The sequence below is a fragment of the Melanaphis sacchari genome, unplaced genomic scaffold (assembly GCF_002803265.2).
Source record: "Melanaphis sacchari strain LSU unplaced genomic scaffold, SCAv2.0 Contig95_pilon_pilon, whole genome shotgun sequence".
In the NCBI taxonomy this organism is placed as follows: domain Eukaryota; kingdom Metazoa; phylum Arthropoda; class Insecta; order Hemiptera; family Aphididae; genus Melanaphis; species Melanaphis sacchari.
Genome location: NW_020271679.1, coordinates 189,799 through 210,681, shown reverse-complemented (window position 1 = coordinate 210,681; position 20,883 = coordinate 189,799). Strand labels below are relative to the sequence as shown.

The 20,883-nt window shown below is 25.3% G+C and overlaps 1 protein-coding gene across 3 annotated transcripts; it reads left to right on the top strand.

Moving 5' to 3' along the window:
* Nucleotides 1–10,246: 10,246 nt before the first annotated feature.
* Nucleotides 10,247–16,107, top strand: LOC112603105. Of its 3 annotated transcripts, none has more exons than XM_025351528.1 (3): nt 10,247–10,638; nt 13,370–13,790; nt 15,749–16,107. In XM_025351528.1, the coding sequence occupies exons 1-3, from the start codon at nt 10,247–10,249 to the stop codon at nt 15,791–15,793; spliced, it is 858 nt and encodes a 285-aa protein (XP_025207313.1). In that variant the 3' UTR covers nt 15,794–16,107. The 3 variants fall into 3 exon arrangements, with proteins under 3 accessions (XP_025207313.1, XP_025207316.1, XP_025207315.1); XM_025351531.1 differs by having other exon boundaries at nt 10,261–10,638; nt 13,370–13,752; XM_025351530.1 differs by having other exon boundaries at nt 10,261–10,638; nt 13,370–13,799.
* The last annotated feature ends 4,776 nt before the right edge of the window (nt 16,108–20,883 follow it).

Here is a 20,883-nt window from a genome sequence, read left to right as displayed (position 1 = left end):
AAATGCTCATAACAATTAATAAAATTAAAATAACGTAAAACAGCCAAATTCATAGATAATATAAATATTCATAATTTAAAATTTGATAGTAGGTCAATTCATTCTTATACTAAAACTATAAGTAGCAAAAAATGTTTGTCCTATAGAACGCAAAGTTGCTAACGTTGAACATGGATCAGAGGGGAAAAAAATAATAGCGCGCAAATATTCTCTGCAAGGAAGTTTTACTTCTGAATATTTATTATAAAATTAAGTATAGGGTGAGCTGTGCTTACTCGGCTTTCAGTAATTTTAAAGAATAAAATTGAGAGTTGTTTAATTTAAAATAAGTATTTTTTACAGATAACATCGGATATGTTATTTTTTTTTAAGTAGAGCATAAAAAAAAATGTTAAAGTCGTTTAAGAATAAATTCTTGTGACTTAGATTCTAAAATAAATATAATATTAAATATATTCAAAAACGGATATGTAAAATATATGTCTGCTGTCGACCTGTGTCGACATATTATAATGAATTATCTATATATATCCGGATTCACAGAACTAGTAACAAATACAACGACGTGGAACCATCCGTAAAATACGTACTTTAAATAATGTTCTATTTACATTTTTTATAAGCAACTTACTAAAAAATTTCTATATTATTTAAAACCCTTTAAAACTCATTTGTTAGAATACAATATTTTTTCGTCAGAAATCTGATGTTTAAATATTATACACTATCGCAGTATATTTATTATTATATCATATATCATTATTATTTGTATTAAATCGTTGAAAATATCATACAATTAGCAAGCGAGGAAATAGATGGCTTTTCTTATGATATAGGTAAGCACTATAATCGCATTATTTGCTCACCGAGTGGGGTACATTTTTTTTTTTATATGTACAAATTAATATGTGTCACCTTTGGACACGACATGCCGAAATTATTATAGTGTCAAATTGTGCCATTAACGTAACAAATCATGTAATACTTACTCTTAACTTATAAGTAACGTTTTTCGTGGAAGGACATATACTCGTATAGCTGAGGTGTGTATGCGATTTTAAACTCAAAACCGGAGAAGATTAATTATTTTTGATATAAATTTATTCCTTTATTCTATCTCCTAAACACAGTGACGTATATATATCATAATATGAATAACATCATACAAATTGAAAACAAATCAAAAATGATAAAGTGGAAAGTATAAGAATACAATGTAAAAAATTAAATTAAATAACTTGATTTGAAATTACTAAGAACAGGTGATTGCAATTATTATCTAAACTGCAGAAGAACTCCGAAAGTACTACTTGAATTAAGCTATCAATCTAAAGGGAAACATATGATGTATACTTGTACGACTTTTAAAACTTATTTTATTTATTGTCCTAAAATATGTTTTATATGTTTTGCGTATAATATATAAAAACTCATTGCTCAATATTAAAATAAGTTTATAAAGAACGACCATACATAAACTTGATTTTACTTTAAGTTTGAAAATATTTGGTTTTACAGACCATTACACAAATTTATACCAAAAACTTGTAAACAGATGGGCAGCTTTTCCGAGGAGATTGTGTGGCACAACCAAGCTTTGTTATATTATGTAGTGCACATACTTGGAGAAAGCCGAGATTAAACTTGATTCACCGCGTTTTGCGCATTAATGAGAAGGGTACTCTAGTGTGTCCGCGAGACTGACAATTATTTGTTGAATGTTGCAAAATATGGTCTTGGTTTTTATACCGGTAATCAATTTTATTTATGGCCTCTGTCTATTGGAAGGTAGAGCTGAGAAGTGAAGTTAAATAAATTAAAAACGACTCGGTTATTTTCTTAACGATGTAGCTCAAAAAACTTAAAGCGAATAAATTGTATTTTGCAATGCCTTCCAATTTATTATGGCTAAACTTGACGTATACCTAGACATTTTAATTTATTCATATCTAAAAAAAACGCTTATAACTGTGGTATTTTATACTTATTTTAATGACGCAAGGTGCCGCGCCGGGATTAACCAATAAATTTAAATAAGACCTCGAAAATTTCTTTTAAAATTAGGATTAAAAACAAATTGAGAATTAAAATGTTATTTTGAATGTTTCATTGGATTAAATGTATAAGTATTTCGTTTTTTATTTATATAGTCTTTAAAATTTAATGTCCATATTTTTGCTATTAATTTTCTAACTACATTATGTGTTGTATCACTGAATGTGAGTTTATTTTATTATTATTATTATTCAACATGGTATATAGTTTAAGTAATTTGTAAATTGCTGAAAATTTAAATTTTTTCCAAAATGCTTATAGGTCCCTTTTCTTTTTAATATCGTTTAAACAATTACATGAAAAAAAAAAAAATGTTTTATAAATGATTATATACTGTATACTATCACATTTAAATGCTAAACATTATACACGTGCCTAAAAGTATTTGCTTAATTGACAAAAATAATAGTATAATCGTTTATAATACTTTATGTTGGTGGCCTAGTTATATTAAAATAATATTGAAAAAACAAACACATAATGCTTCTAATAACTTGGTTTATTAAACATTCAATTATAGCTATAAAACTTAAACACATTATAAAAAAAATAAAATAAAATTTATTCACAGTCACTTGACATTGTAATATATACTATATATATATATATATGTATAGTTTGTTAAAACAAAACGATTCATACTTAAAATGTAATACTTATTTATTTTATTAAAATTTTTTTAACTAGGAAGTTTATATTAATTTAATTTTTTTTATTTAATTGACAAAATACCTTGATTGATTATAAGTAAAAAATATATTATAAGATAAAAAAAAAAACTCCTATTATAATAATAATCTTTTATTTTACCAACGAATTATCGATTAAAACTCGAGTGTTGTATTATAAGATTATTTTTATAATGTATTTGGACACTTGAACATTATTTTTCATGATAATATTTTTATTTATCAAGAGATATTGAGTGGTTAAAAGGTAGTTCAAAGGGACAAACCATCCCTTTAATATTAACTCCAAAAAGTAAGTTTGATAGAATGTTTAAATCTGAAATCAAACAACTGTCTTTATTGAAAATATTTTTTTATTTTCTAAAATTTGTCTTAGTTGATTTACCAAGAAATATGTTATGTTCAAATTTTAAATTAGCACAAAATAGTACTTGCGAGATATTGACGTGATATTTCGATTTTTTTCAACGCTTAGGCCTTCACTGTATTTAAAAATCAATGACTAATATCTAGCGAACTGATTATTAAAATATTCCAAAAGTGTGTTTATTTAAATGTTTATTTCATAAACACATTATAAGTCAACGATATAAACAATAGATACTTTTATAATATGGTCAAAATTAAATTAAAAATATCACAACCCACTCTGTTATTTGTTTGCCTCAAAAATATTTTACTGGATATTATAGTATAGTTTCAATACTATCTACAAACACCACTCAAATCATACCAATATAATATAAAACATGTATTATTATAATAGGAAAAAATAATTTTTTATTATATAATTTACTAATTTATGAGTAAAAATCTAAGTATGTAAAAACGTACGATATTTTAATGTTATGATTAATGGATAAAATCAAAATTACAATGTTTTTAAACCCCGATGACAATTATTGCTACATTGTTAGTAGAACGGTTTGTCTAAATATTGATAAAATGTCTCTGTATTTTCATTAAAATTACCATGGGAAAAAATTTGAAATTTTAAATATAATAATTTTTCGTCAAATTTAGTAGGCATACACATTACACATATTACATGTAGATAATACGTCAAGAACAAATCTATATAAACGTATATCAGTTTTACCAGTTCTACCAGTTTTACTGATGTTTTTCATTATAATAATACGAAAATCAATAGAACTTTTTATTTGTATAAATCTTACTTAATACATACGTACCTGTTCTTGTTTAGTGTTGAATATTTCAATTTACGAACAAAGTATCTAAAATCTAATAAAGTTCTCGCCATTAAATTAAATTTTAATCGATTGACGTGTACGGAAAACAATGAATATCATAATATGGTGTAGTGGTGTCTATAACAAAATACAGTACCATTCCTACCTATAAGGTTATTTAATAAAACATTTATCCACGTTTAAATTTAATTTTGTTTATACAGTAGATTCTTATTGTGTCGCACGCTGCTATCTAAAATTTTTCGTTATCTCGAACTATATTTAAATCTCTTTGAAACTGCCGTTACAAATGTTACAATTAATAGCATTTTGCTCTCGACAACTCGATATAATAAATTAATCGTGTTTAGTATCTCGAGTGCACAAATATTATTTTTATTACAGTAAAAACAAAAAGTTGTGCAGTAACATAGTGGTTTGTGATTGCGCGCGTTGGTAGTCATTATTTATAGTCGTTTGTACAATATAGTGAGATGGAAAATAAGCGTAACTTAAAATATTAATTATATTAATATTAATATTTTTTACTTAATTAACTTGGTAATACAATATTGCGAAACTCGCAGTAACAATGTTTTCGAAGAATCCGTTTTTTGTTTTTCTATTCCAACGAATCGATTATTACAAACAACGCTGATGTACATTTATGAAAATATTTTTCAATCACTATGATTTCCATTTTATTACATTTAATCCCCGACAGGACTTGAAGTGCGAGAAATCAGTAATATTCCTGTATAGTTGAGTGGGTGGTGACCTTCGATTTACATTTTATATTAATTTGTTATTTATAAACAAAAATCAGTCACATTTTTCGATATCAATAAATGAACTAATGACAAAGAGTTGTTTTTACGTGCAGTCACCCGACGGTTATGGCAGTATTCATAAATAATAAAACTCCACATAAACCTTTATTTTAAAACTATATTTTTCTTCTTTATTATTTTCTCAAAACGCGTTTTTCGCAGTACAATAACAGTCTCAGAACTTATTATTGTGTTCTTTGAAATCAAACCTTATAAATATAAATATATATATATATATATATATATTTAGTTTTTATTTTAAATTACTTTGCACGATCTGACTTACTTTAATAGCTTTTAGTGCACACAAAAAAAAAATGTGACATTTGCTCAGAAATAATATGATAAAACTTTTAAAATTCCTCTGCTTTTACTTCTAATTATTTTATAGTTATTCAGCTGCTTGTTTAGAAAAATCAAACTAAAAAAAATTAAAGATATTATTGTGTACGAATTTAATAACAGTAGGAAATGCATATAAATATACGTATAATATTTATATAAAGTGATATAAATGAAATTGCGAACACACGGCGTTTCGGATAGACTATTTAGATACACCTTGTATCCCATGTATCCATCAAACGCTTATAATGTTATGTTGCTTAATAATAAAATAATTACGAATGCTCTTTAGTCACACACTTATTTCCAAATTTTGAGAGTGAAATTATTCAATCCAAATGGTCATCACTCCATTTAGAAAATTAATGTGCAACTAATTATGTTTTTGATGCAATATGCTTACGCATTATTAATATTAAAAAAAAAAATCGAGCTGAATAATAAATATTCTGAAAAAAGTACAAACGTTTATTGTAATATTGTAACCGACTGTGTTTATAGTTGCAAATACCGGTCAATTAGTTTTTATTCGTTTTCATAAATTATAATACAGTGATAAATTATGTAAGTTAATAAATTTATTTTAAAAGTCTAAAACCGGCGTCACACGTAAACGCAACGCATTTTAATTTTAAATTATAGATCCTAGTTTTAATTTGTATTACGTCTTTTTTTTTTTTTTTTTTGAGCATCGTGTTCTCTAATCTATCTTGATATAACACACTTCAATCGAAATGCTTTCCGTCTCGTTTAAAAAAGTCGGTATCCGTACTATTATAATATGTAAATATACACGAAAACCGACTGTATATAAAATAAATGTAAAACGATATTTTTTAGATAGGAAACAAAGTTATACGATAATAATTAACAATTTACATGGAAAGATTATCAGAGTGCCGACGTACAATATTGTCAGCTATAAACACGAGACATGTCATATTTTACAACATAATAATACCCCATTCGAACCCTTTTCAATGACATGCCTTGTCTCGGAACGTCATCTCCAAAATATCTCAGTATACAAAAATGATTTAACGATACTCTTTTAGAGGAGTCTTGTTTTTACAGGCGAGCCAAAACAAAAACGATTTCTCTGGATTTTGTTTTTGAAACGTGGCCGCCCTAGTTGATCGTTTTTCGACGTTAATAGCGTTTCCACTCTCCAAAACAGGTCAAAAATAAAGCCGATTACCTCACGATTCCCTCGCAGTAAAAAATACGTGATTTTATCCCATCATTGTCAAATTATTCGTCGGTTCCGCGCGTTATTTAATTTGTGTTACGCATAACCTACAACACTACATTCGTATTGCGACGATGAGAAAACATTTCGAAACATAACATTTATGTAGCTAATATCGTTTATTTCGTACGCGAACGGGAGGTCCGGCGAGCGTGAACGATTGACGGTGGAACTGCTGTCCCGTCGCCTGCGTCTATCGACGAAAAAGGCTTCGATTCAGCGACTGTTTTAAAAACTTAGCACTCGCTTACACCGCACGCCTGCGGAATTCGATTTGGGTTATCGCTGGAAAACGATTTGCTCTTGCGTGCCTCACGCCTCGACGATCCGTCATGAATAGACAAACTTTTCGTCGTCAAACAAACGCGACCGTAAAACGACGATGTGGCCCAGTGCGCCTTTGATGAAGTTTACGCGGAACGCCGTGGCAACCGGTGTGTAGGGGTGGTCGCAGGATCAGAAAACGTCGACGCCACCTCTCTTTTTTGGGCGTCTCGAGACGTGCCGATGCTATCCACGACGAATAAGTTCAAACGTGTTTGTTTAAAACGCAGCAGACGTTAAGTAATAATAAATAAATAATTTGTATTACAAGTAATACGTACGACGTATATTATGCCGTATCGCGTGCGCGTCAGTGGAACAATTAATAATATCGTAAAATAATGTGATTTTCCGCAACGGTTTTAGACCGTAAACGAATTCTCGAATGTGAAATGACGTGACGATGTCGGTCGGACGGGTCGTCGCTGTCGGCGCAACAGCGTCAGACTCGAAAGCCTTTGCGCCACACTGACGGTGTGTCGTACGCGACCCGCAATTATGGTAGTTGCGAGATTAATAGAAGAGTCTTTTTTTCTTTTCTGTTTTTTATTGATCAAAAAACAATATAGGCATTTAATAATTTTTAATTATATATACGATTTTATCGATATTTATCTCCTAGCTGTTGGAGATACAGAGTTAAGAGCCTTTTAAATAATATTGATTTTAAATTATAAAACTAATAACAAAATATACAATCAAGCAATATTATTTAGTACGCGATAAAAATTTACAGTTATAATAATGATTCAACATAATATAAAACATTTACAAATATTATTAACTTCTTATGTACATTGAAATATGAGTCGTAAAATAATATTAACATAGCACAATGCAAACAATTAAACATTAAAATCAGGTTTACGGTAAATTTCACAATAACTATCAATAATTACATTCGTTTATTAATTATTTTTTTAGAATAATAATTATTAATTTCTACTTTACATCAAAACCCAATGAATTAAAAAACATAGTAGACCCGAAATAATCTATGAATTATTGATCACAAGTTTTCTTCTTACGTAATTGACTTTAGCGTCTAAAGCCCTGTTTTGTCTTTTATTTTGGTATATTTCTATATACTGTTCTGCGTATTTTTATTTTTCTCTACTCAATTTATCTTTGATAACATCATACTGCTCGTGCTTCAGTGCTCGCTACTGTTGTGGACTGACGTCAGTTCGTATGAAAACGAAGCTTTGGAGAGTCGTAGCTTAATAAATCGATATCGTTAAATTTTTTTCAACACTCGAATCAAAAAACAAAAAAAAACCGGATGCACGTCTTAAATATTATTAAATTTATTTCATAAACGTACTTGATAGCGCATTTTAAGTCATGACTCATGATCATATTTTCGTACAGAGATACGTTGTTTGTTTCAATAAACTTTTTAACACCCACACATACGCGCACACACAATATATTTCAAAAAATAATTTAATTTTACTTATGACTCAATTGAAATACATTTAGAATTTTAATTCTGTTAATAATTATCCAGTTGAATTTTTCGTAACGGCGTCAAAATATTTCCGACGAATTATTAAACAATAAAATCAATAGTAGGTAATTACTACTAATTATTTTACGTATTTATTGACAGATTCGCCCAGACTTGTAAAAAAAAATTTTTTAAACAAATAGTATATAAATATATATGCATGTATATATGTATACGTTAGCGAATATTTTTTATTCTTACAAAGTTGTAGTTAACTGATCATTGAGGGATATGAATCAAAAGTATTTTCTAATTGGTTTTAATTTGACTTCGACGACTTCCTCAGAGTTTAATCTAAATTTACATTATTATAATATTTTGTAATAATATAATTACATATTCATATTGTTGAAACATCGCTAATAATATTAATATTAATTAAAATTAAAATAAAACAAATAAACTTAGTATTTTATTATTTAAAAATTACAGTTGAATTTGATGGTCATATTCCAAACTCATAACCAAACATTTAGTAATAAGTTATATGTAGTCCAATATTTAATAAAAAAAAAAAACTAAGGTCAACACTCGTCTAAAAACTTTTATAATTTAGAAATTTAGGATATTATAACAAGTAACATGTTTGGTAAATAAGTTGTTTTATTTAATTTTCCCAAATCCTTTACTTATTACAAACTCATTATTGTATAAATTATAATATGCGAGTATGCTTGATTTCTAGGCTGTTTAGTTATACAAATATATTACACGTCAAATTAAAATAAGAGACTTACTTTTACCTGTTTAGTCTTTTTTTGAAAATAAGTTAGTAAATAATTATTATATTTTGATCTTTTCTGCTATCATATCGGACTCATATTTCTACGAGTATAACCGTATTATAAACAATTTACGATCACAAAGCTTTGTTAATGCTTAAAATAAACAAAAATGAGTTTAAATTTTAAATACACAAAATTAACGTAATATTTGAAAAAATTACATTAAAAATTACACATTCTAAATTGTTTTATAACAAAACAAATTTAGTTTTTGGTTAAAATTATTGTATGGCACTCACTTAAAAAAAAAAAAAATGCAAAGTCATCAAAATTCTAGCTCTAGTAATTATAGTAATTAAACAACATGACAATATTTTTGAAAAAATACGAAAATTATCTTCTTTATATTAACAAAATAAAGTGTTAACAGAAAAAGTTGAGAACACTTAAACACATAATATTATAAAACAAATTATATAAAATAATATGATATGTCAAATATTGCTTTAAAAGCAATTACGATTTACTCACAATTTAAGGAATAATTATAATTAAAATAATGGTACTATTACTTCATCGTTTTTTTTATTATCAATTAATAATCAAAATCAGTATGTACTTCCTCAAAACAACTTTACTATAAACTTATATTGGTATATATTTTTAAATAATACTTTGTTTCGATACAAATGTATTACTTTATAAATCGCCGTTAAATTTGATCACAATTTTAAAATTCATTCGATGAATAATATAATACACATTAATACATCACTTCAATTAATTACGTATATTAATACATTTGAATCTTTTCATTTGAAAACAATAAGTACAATGTATAAATAAAAATATATATTATTTAGGCACTTAATGGCTTCCGTTAAATCTATTATTTCTAATTAAAAATATATTGTTTAATTTCTAATGAAAAATTGAATTCAACAAATTCTTCAAACGAGAATCAAAAGCCACATTGTTTGACAAATTGTTTTTCAGGCGCAAACCTGTTGTGTTCATTGAATTTCATTAATCTCTTCTTTGGAATATTCTGCAGTTACTCATTGTAATATTAGTATAATACGACGTAAACAAAACGAAGTGTATATAATACAATATGTACTATATTATCCCTATAATCAAACTTTTTGAATATCAATTTTTTTTTAAATCAACCTTTTTTCGTCAATTTATTTGGTTGAGCCGTATGATTTTTTTAAACATTTACATTCGTTTATTTTTAATAGGTATTATTATAACGACGTTCATAGAACGTATAACAACTTGATATTTATACATTAAATGAAATATTTGTTTTTAATTTTATAGATGGACCTGATGAAAATCAGCGTCGTATTGTACATCTCACTCATATTAATACTCAATAAGTATTCGGATTGTACGACTCATCCTAGGGTCAAAATGTACGGCCCTAAAGTGACAGTCATAGATCGTCGGAAACCTGAATCAAAAATTGGACAAGACGTAATTAATGAGGTAAAAATGATTTCTCAACCCGAAGACTTTTTGGGCGAACCTAGCTGCCTTGAATTGCGTCTAATGTGGCGCACATATCAGCGGCAAAATCAATTGACACAGTCGGCCAACAATTTACCGCTGACTTTCGATCCATTTGCATTCAATACGTGGGAAGATTACATCAAGCCAAGATATATAAACAGACAAAAATCACTGATGTTTGAAAGAACCATGCCAGACAGGTAATATTATATGTTATTAATACAGTTAATGACTAAATATTGTACAAACAACGTACAATAGTGTGTGTATTCGTTTAAATTAAATTTCAGAATAATTGTTGAAAACTCACATTTTTTTAGTATTTATTCATCAAAATATTACATATACGTATAGTTATTAAGAACTAAAATTTTATTGAGATTAATATTAGAAATGGTTCTCAATGATCTTGTCGAATTCTTGATCAATTATTATTTAGTTAACGGTTCATTAAACTAGTTATGAATTGCGACTTGTTATACTCCAGTATTTTCTGATTTTATATTTTAAAAAATAATAAAGAGTTTTACCGTCTGGCCACTAAACTTTCATCTACTATTTCTCAAATTATTTTTGATTTCCTCAATTTTAAAGAGTGGTAATATGTTTCTTTTATACGATTAACGCCATGTATTCAAATTATTAATCATTCATAAATAAGTTTCTAAATTTATATTTTTAAAAATATCAGATTATTTTTGTTTTACATTTCTTTGTAATATAGTTAATAATAAAAATAAACTAAAAACATTTCTTATAACAGCGGTACAGTGCTTCACATCCTTAAGTCTTTAGTCGATCACCGACTTACTAAGTAAATGTCTTTCATAAATAATCTCTTCTGAAGTAAAAATGATTTTCCACTCATTTACAGCGCATTAATCTTAGTGTTCTCTTACATCCTATCCAAAACATACCTTCTTTCTTTTTTCCTTCATACTTATAGACTATCTGAAAAACAAAACAATTAACTACTAACTAAGATAAGAAAATAATATAAACACTTTCTTTTAATTTTTTTTATGTAAATGTATTTATTATTTTATTAATTTGTGCATTTTTTTATGATTGTATAATCATATCATTTGTAACTTTGTCCTACCCCGATTGTTTTTTTTTTTCGTGGACAATGTAAATATCGCAAACATAACAAGAACAAATCAAAACACAGTTAGTGTTAAAAATTGTATTAATAATCTTGAAAAATTTTCACTAATGACTACCTAAAATTAAATATTGATAAATAGTGTGCTTCACTTTAGTAGTAATAATAATAATAATAATAATGAAAAACAAAAACCATTAATTTTAATTATTGAATTTTGATTTAGAATCTAATTTTAAAGGTCTCTGTGTAATGTTTGATTCATAATAAATTTCTCTAATAATAATGAAACGAAAAAAATTAATAAGGTAATGCGCAACCTTAGAATAATTAAAAGAACATAGTATAGCTTAGGTACTTAATTATCAAACATATTTTAAGGCGCACAACTATTTTCACGCTCGCTCGAATAATACCTTTTAATTTCAATCAATAAAACATCTAAAGAAAACGAAGTCATCGAATACCTAAAAATATATTTTTTTACATTTTACCTGATTTAAATTTAACATTCTCAAAACCATTTATATGAACCGTATAAAACTGCACTAATTTTTCTTAATTTATTTCCGATTAATACCAGTCGTTTGTTTTTATTCTTACATAATTTAATATGTAATGTAATTGATTACCCTAAAATCCTTTCTCTTTCCCACTTCAAAATAAATTTTTTCAATACCAAAACATGTTTATCAAACGTTTCCTAATAAAATGTATCATATTACAAGCTGTTATACCAAATTTTTAGTGATTATAGTGATTACTGATAATATTATATTTCGATTTTGACTATTTTTAGTACCTATGATATAGGTAGTGACTATATTATAATCTTTAGATAAATGAACAAGTATAAATGAAATTACTTTAATGAAATACTTATTGCAATATCTTAGTATTGTAAATATCATAATTCGTATTGTGCTTTAGTACCATTGCATTTATTTGTATCAATATTTATTTAGACCATTTATTTTTAAATGATCATAATCTCAAAATATTCATTTATAATTTATTATCGTAAACAAAGTAGTTAATATTTAGTATAACTGGTTAAAACCATGTAAACAATTTCATTACAAACATAATATGAAAAGTATAACAATCAAAATGCAACGATAGAATATAATATATATTATATAAAATCATTATTATATGTGAGGTTGTGATTTTACTGAATTCGCATATTTATCGATTCCATTCTAAATTCTAAATAAATTAAAAATAAGTATGTTTGATTTAATACATGCTATAATAATATGATGATAAAGTGGTCTATAGATCAATTGAATTCTGTTATAAATAATAAATTGTATTTTGTATTTGTTTTTCATATTTTTACGTGAATATATCGAAATGCACACACTAGATATTTGTTTTTTTTTTTATGTTTTACTGCACATTTTTCAAAAGCATTTTGTATTTAGTATATTATGCAAATATAATATAAATCAGTATGATATTTTTATCATAAAAAATGTATTTTACATATTGAGTTCTTTTAAAAAATATTCTTTATTTTATTAAATTTACGTATTATTTTTTTCATAATATAAATTATCTATATTCTATACATAATTATGCACATAGGTATTATATAAAATTCTTTTCAAGCCAAAGACATATTTTTGAATAAATAAAGTACTTATATTTTTATACTTCATGACTTCCTAGTTTTGGAATTGTAAGTGCCTACATATAAGTAATATCATGTGTAAATGTGCAATTCGTGGATTATTAATGTATTAAACACAATGTCTCGACTCGTAATATTACCATATAATATTTAAAATATAATTCACATTCAATTTACTATGATTTTCCAGGTTTCATGTTTACAGGCAACTTAGACCGTTTGAAAAAATTGCTAGGCTGACCACTACAACGAGGGCTATCATGGACGATCAGTTGACGAGAAAAGCAAATTTATTTCGTTTGGGTTATCATCCCTTAACTAAAATACCCGTAATTGCCATGCGCCTAACGGCCAAAGACAGATTTCAAGAACTCAAAGAACTGATGCGCCACGAAAAATCGAACAATTACCCAACGGGAGACGCCGAAGACGAACCGTTTTCCTCCGTACCGATCACCGCGGCGTCGGTCACTTCCAATGGCACTGCAGGCAAAAAGCGGCCAGGCTACGAGTCGTTGATGTCGCGACCCAGGCACTTTTCACAAGGGCACTATATGAACGTGAAACCTAATGGTGAAGAGATCGACGATACTGTGACAGTTACACCACAGGCAATTATGGTTTTTATTTTTTTTTTTATTTTGTAACTGTGGTTTCCAAACATTTAATGCGCGATTATTAAACAAGAGAGATAGAGGTAAATACACTACCTACTTGCACTTATTTACAAACCATTGATGTGGTCAACTGTAGGTACAATCTATCTCGTTGTTAACTTTAATCATATTTTCTTCATTACAATAATTGATATTATGTGGTCATAATAAAAGCCGAAAAAAAGTATAAAATAAATATCAAACTAATTTATTATGCAAATTTCACTACAATTTATGAGACACGTGAGATAATATTAGACTAAGAGCGGATCAATGTGTTTATTTAATATTAAATAACGATCAGGGAAGACTAAAAAAAAATAATAATAATAAAAAACCGCGCGTAAACTGATACATTTACGGGACACCAATATTTGAATAAATCGATTTTGTTGTTGTTTTTTTTTTTAATTCAAAAACGAGTGTTTTTAAATGTAGTGTTCACCAAATATTTATTCCACTGTTAAAAATCGTAAAGTCATAGATATGCTATTTTATTAACTTTTGCTATTTTACAATTTTAAAAATACTTTAGCCGTTTTTGAGCAGTTTAAAGACGTGTTTACACCGTTTTACCATTTTTCTTTTTTTTTCTTTTTTAGTTTCTCTTCGAAAAAAGGTTAAGTTAAGTTAAGTTGATAAAAATGATTTTTTCTGTCAAAAAACTTGTAAATGTATTAACATTATACAACAGATTCTTCATAAATTTTTCCCACTATAATAATATGAGCATTATTTTTTTTTATAATTATAATATTATATAACGATAATAAATTTGCACATTTCAGTACGCATCACGTTAATTCATCGTACATAAATATTTTTTCAAATACAAAAACCACTAAGTATTTCTAGACTTTTGTTTTTTTAATTACTCTCGGAATTATGTAGTTGAATATGTGTCCTTCGTAAGATTTTGCAAATATTTACAACGATGCGTTTACATAATTTTAGTCTGTTTAAGCTAATCTAAGCTAACTTTTCACTGAGAATATAAATTTATAAATAGAGACAATTAAAATCTTAGTTATTAACTATTGAAATATTTAATATAAATTTTATATTTATTGTCTATATGTTTATTGTTTAAATAAATAAAATATTTCTCATTATATTCAATTATCAAAAATTCAAAGCAATGTGGTTCATATTTGTAAATTCAGAAATGATCTTCTGCAATTGATTTTTTAAATTAAATTAAATTTTTTATTACCAGTAGTTATAACATTAACCAACTGTTATTCGAAAAAAAACTAAAATAAACTAAACTACCCCAATTTTAAATCAGGATATGAATTTTATTTAGTATTGACATTTAATGTATATTTTTCGTGGCTATTTATATATAAGATAAGTACCACGTTTATAAAATAATAACCATACTTAAGACAAGCTTGTTTGGCAATCTATTATCAAAGGCATTTCTAAAGAGGAAATAAGACATTTATCCTAAAGACTTGTTTTTTATAACAACTATTGTAGCAATAACGTTCATATTATAATAATTGTAGTCCCATAAAAATATCCATCGATCAACGGGCCGATATAATCTTTAGATGGTAATTTAAGTACACTCTAATTTATGCAAACCCCTAGCAAACAGCAAACTATTTATTATTTTTGAATTTATCCCCATTCATCTGCGATGGGTTAGGTTAGGTAACACCTTCTCTATTCATACCACAGCTTCAAACAATAAACTGAATTTAAAGGATAAATATGAAGTCGAATAAATCTCAATTTAAACATTTTAGAAATCTATAGTGCTTAATTTGATTGATTACGTTTTTGAGTTTAATATTTCAGACTTCTTATTTATCCTCACTTTCGAAATGTCGTGTACAATAAATTGTATAATGAGTTCCATTAATTAATTGTTATATGTATATTAATAGTGTGTTTCGTGTTTACAGTATAAATCTTCGCCACTTAACAGACCATGGAATTCTAGATGGTAAATGTCATAAAGACAATATTGCGTCGACAGTAAAGCCCAGAATACCTAAGTACACAATATTATGTTCATATATATTCAAAGCAAATCCAACGTCCATTCACAGAAACTTATCATTTGTCTTCCTTCCGGCGATGAATTACCTGATCTGTTACGCTTGTTCTTGTGTATAAATAAAACAAGATTAAGGTAAGCATAGATATACTTATTGTTCATCATATTATATTGATTACATTTTAAACTAACAATTAATTTAATTAATTTTTTGTGTAAATTATTATTAATTTTGAATGCCTGTTAAAATCGTGTTTCTTAATAATTGAACAACACTCGTATTTATAAACCACTACATAATTAAGCGCAGAATAAAAATTGAATTGTGATTAAAAACGTAGTTACTATAAATAGAACAGCATAATATTTATATTTATTATAAAGTTAAGATAATATTATATACTTACACACAACTATGATTAATATTTTATGTTTAGATCGTAAACCGTTACACTTAATTTTTATTGTATCTGACGTTGATAATTATTATAATTAAACTTAATTTCTTTTGACAATTGCAAGGGTCTTATGTAAACTGGTTAGATATTTAATTTTCATTAACATTTCAAAACAGAGATATTATATATTATGTTCTATTGTAATAGGCCACACTAGAAACTTATTAATCAAATTTACGAATAAAAAAATGACAGTATATTTACAGAAACGATTTTGCGATCTTTTTTATTTGTTATAATTAATCATGAGACATAAAATCTATAACATAAAACGAAAATAATTGGATTAATAATTAAACAATTTATTTTATTATACACATAATTTAAATAATACAAAATCTTTTGTAAAATGGAGTCTGAATAAACTAATATAAATAGGTAATACAAAAATTAAGATAAAAAACTTTAAGAAAATATACAATTAAGCCCTATTTAAGGATTGTACGATTATGGGCAACATTAACTCGTCGCATATTTCTATAACATTATAACTTTAAGCAAATATTATAAAAAAAACATTTTATTAAAAAGCATTAAATTAAAATACATAAATACTTTCACTAAGCTTTAATTTGTCTTTTCATTGCTCCCCTGTAGATACTAAATCATACCAATACCTACAGTTTAAAAAAAAAAAACTATTATTAAACAACACTTGTAAATAATAATTAAATAATTGATTCATGTTTCGAATGAGTTTATGATTATATTATATCATGAATGATGTTGAGTGAAATTATTTTTATTGGAAAAACAAATATTTAATTTAATTTTTCTTTTTTTTAACAGTGCATTTAGTTTACGATAATCGGCAAATGACAATCAAATTATAAACAAATATTATTTTGTCATATCCAAAAAATAACGAAAATAAAAACATAAAATATCAAAGTATCCTAAAAATGATAGGGAAGCTTTTTCTGCCAAAAAGATTTGCTATACGGTATGCGATAACATGCGATAACTATACCAACGATTGCACGTAATTACATGTATGACGCAATGTGATATTTCAACATCTTTCCATTTTATTATAATCGGAGTTCGGGAGTAATAGCGGAAAAATTCTTAGTATAAAAATTAAAATACCAGTTTAAATAATTTTCAAAAATGTATCATGTCCACTTAAATATAAGAATTAGAGCAACGATTTCTCAAGTCAAACATTCCATTTTAATTGATTATTAAATGTTTAACAGATAAATCATAAAATGTTATAGTTGTTATTGTATACAGCCGATTACGTGAAAAATTATCTTATTATTTGGAATTTAGATAATTTATAATAAAAATGATTTATATTAGTATGAGACTAAGCTTTATGCTTAATATTTGGTTCCTGATATAGGATATCTATTTATTTTAATCAGGCAATAAAAAGTATAATTATTCCAATTTCACAATTTATCCATAAATTGCATTTGTGAATATGATAAAACATCATTGTTTACCTGTAGTAAAATCTATAAAATATACAAATACCTCTAAAATATATAAAACAACGCTTCCTCTATAATCTAAAATAAATGTTTATTTCCAATTTATTTAATTCAGATTTTATAGGTACCTATAGGGCATATTCAGGTATTAAAAGGGTAAAAAGTCCAAAAAAACAATTGGTTAATTGAAAAAATTAATTAATTATTAAAGTTAAAACGAATAACTGCTTAAAACTTAATTTAAAAAATGAATCTATTTAATTTATAAAACATATTCCTAAATCCTTTGAAACATTATTTTATATAACTATTGCAATGTATATTTCTATTAATAAATATCTAGTCTATTCAAATACTCACCTTGAAAAAAAATTATTTCACTAAACTGCATAATATTTTATGCATTTCAATAATACATAATCAATCGCAAAGAATTTCTCACATAAATTGTTTAATGTTAAGAATTATTCGAGTTTTGATTAATTCCATTGTTTTAAAAACTTGAGATAGATATTTGAATTTTGGGCGTTGGAACTTTACGGTAAAATAAAAATTCTGGTGAAATTGTACTTGTAAGTGGTTCCATATTATACTCAGTTTATGTATACGTGTTACTTCTAATGCATTAAATATAGAAATTCAACTACCATAAACCGTGCTTATAACATACACATCACTACGTAAAATAAAAAGTCAACACGTTTTTTTCATCATGCTTTGTCAGACTTCATTTTACACAATCACTATCATGACAATAATATCATTGATAAACGTCAGATATTTTTCAATAAATATTTCGTATCGTTGGTTTTCTGTCACTTTTAAACTCAACATATAACGTTCGTCTCAATAAAATGTATACAATTCCGAAAAGTGCACACTCTTGTCCTGTTATACTGATATAGATAAAAGTGTAACGGAATAACCACCAGACGTTTTAGTAAATATTCAATAAAATAAATTATGGTTGTGTAATTAAAAATGTATTATTAATATTAATATTAATATTGTAATTACTATAATTTAATTAGTTTATTATCATTTACCAGTATTCTAAATATTTGATAAACTATATGGATATGATATTTAATATAAAACATAAACTATTTCTACGGCTTCTTGCTATTTTAATCTATTTTTGCTCAAGTGAGATTTTAATAATACAAAAACATAACTATTGTAGAATAACTTAATATACGTAATATAAAAAGGTAATAATTAAATTTATATTATTATTTATTAATGATGCTTTTGAATATCTAGGATAGTATATAGAAACATAATAATTAAATAACAAATATTATATAGGATAAATGTTTGTGTTGATTATTTTACATTACTTTTTATTTTGTAATAATTATTATTACCGTTTTAAAGGCTATTCACCTTGTCTGTCGACAAGGGGCCTTAATAATAAAGACAGAAAAGTGAGACTAAATTCCTGTAACATGGGAATTTGGATATTAGTTTAAGTTAGGTTGACGTGTGAAAATATATATAAGGTATCATTAAGAATTAAGTTTAGATTACAATTAAAATATAAAATAACTATTAATTTTAGTATAATTATTATTATCGTCATTGATACAAATTATCATCAAAAAAGTAATAAAAAAGAAAATATAATAATAGTTCAACATATAATAAAAGACAAAAATATTTTATTTATAAAATATTGTTAGTTTAATGTACTTAGTACTTTCAAAAAAAAAAAAATTAAAATTAAATAAAACATAATATAATCTGTTCAAAACGTTATAAAAGTTTCTCGTTGAAGATTTGGATAAATATAATAGTTAATAAATAGATATCAATACTTAAATTTGGTCAATACGATGATATTATGTATCTTAATTAGGTTATGCATATGTTTAAGTAAATAGGTTGTATGTCTTATAATTATAATAAATAAAATATTTTATATTGTTTATAACATTCTAATTATTTTGAAACATTTTTCTATAGTTTTCATGAAAAATAACACATTTACATTTTGTTTAAAGTAGATTTTGGCTTATTTTATTTTTACGTATGTTCTCCTAAGCCACGTAATAACATAAATAAAATACTTTAAATTATCTTACTCTAATTTAAATAAACTTTAAGTTAAATATTATTATTATTATTATTATTAATATTCTATATGGGGATCAATATTAAAAATTTATTAGATATAAATGAAGATATTTAGAATAAAACTTTAGTTTAAAATAACTGCTTTAAATTGACATTTATTTACTAACGTTAGTAATGTGGTTTGAAAGTTACCATTTTTCACTTATCATCTCAAGCGTGATGCTGAATGATATTATAAGTTATTTGATTTTGAAATTTTAAAAATAATAATAATAATAATAATACTCTATTTACAACGTTTTAATATTAATAAAATATTTCATAAATTCATATTATTATAAGAATTAGTACGTAAGCAAATATTTTAAGTTATTTACTGTAAGAGTGGAAACTTCTCGATTAAATAATCTTGAACAATTTAATTACAACTACCTATTTTATGAAACTATTAAAATATAATTCGTTGTATTTTATTTCTTAAACTAGATCATATTATTTAATGATAAAATTCAAAAACACGCTAATATAATAATATTAAAAAATTGTTTCGTAAAATATCTAAAATTGCGTTTATTTGATAGTGTAGGTATAATTCATTACATTAACTTATCGGTATTTAAAATTCATCGCATTAACCTAATAAATATTATTATATCATATTTTTTATTCATTTTAAGTATTAATATTTTAAAACATATATTATCTACATAGAAAATAAATGATATTTACATAATATAATACATATAATAGAATAAAATATTAAATATGAAACCTTTTAAGGAAAAAAATAATATATATATTATGTGTATTAATATAATTTTTAAAAAATAACTTTAAAGCTGCGTCGATAACATTTTATTATCAGGTAAATTTTAAAGTAAAACACGATAATTTGAAAAAATATATATTACTCTAACAGGCATTCAAGATTATAATAATACAAATATATTAATAAATTGTACTGATAATTTTACAGTTTAAAATAAAAAAAAAAGATAATTTATAGTACTTTAATGACAATAAAAAAAATCATGAATTAATTTTAAGCAACTAATATATTATATAGT

What these genes read in the sequence shown, in the direction of transcription:
- LOC112603105 (XM_025351528.1), top strand. Translation starts at nt 10,247, where the DNA reads ATGGACCTGATGAAAATCAGCGTCGTATTGTACATCTCACTCATATTA. An exon ending in GAAAGAACCATGCCAGACAG is followed by an intron (nt 10,639 to 13,369) that starts GTAATATTATAT and finishes ATGATTTTCCAG; the next exon opens with GTTTCATGTTTACAGGCAAC. An exon ending in CTGTGACAGTTACACCACAG is followed by an intron (nt 13,791 to 15,748) that starts GCAATTATGGTT and finishes TCGTGTTTACAG; the next exon opens with TATAAATCTTCGCCACTTAA.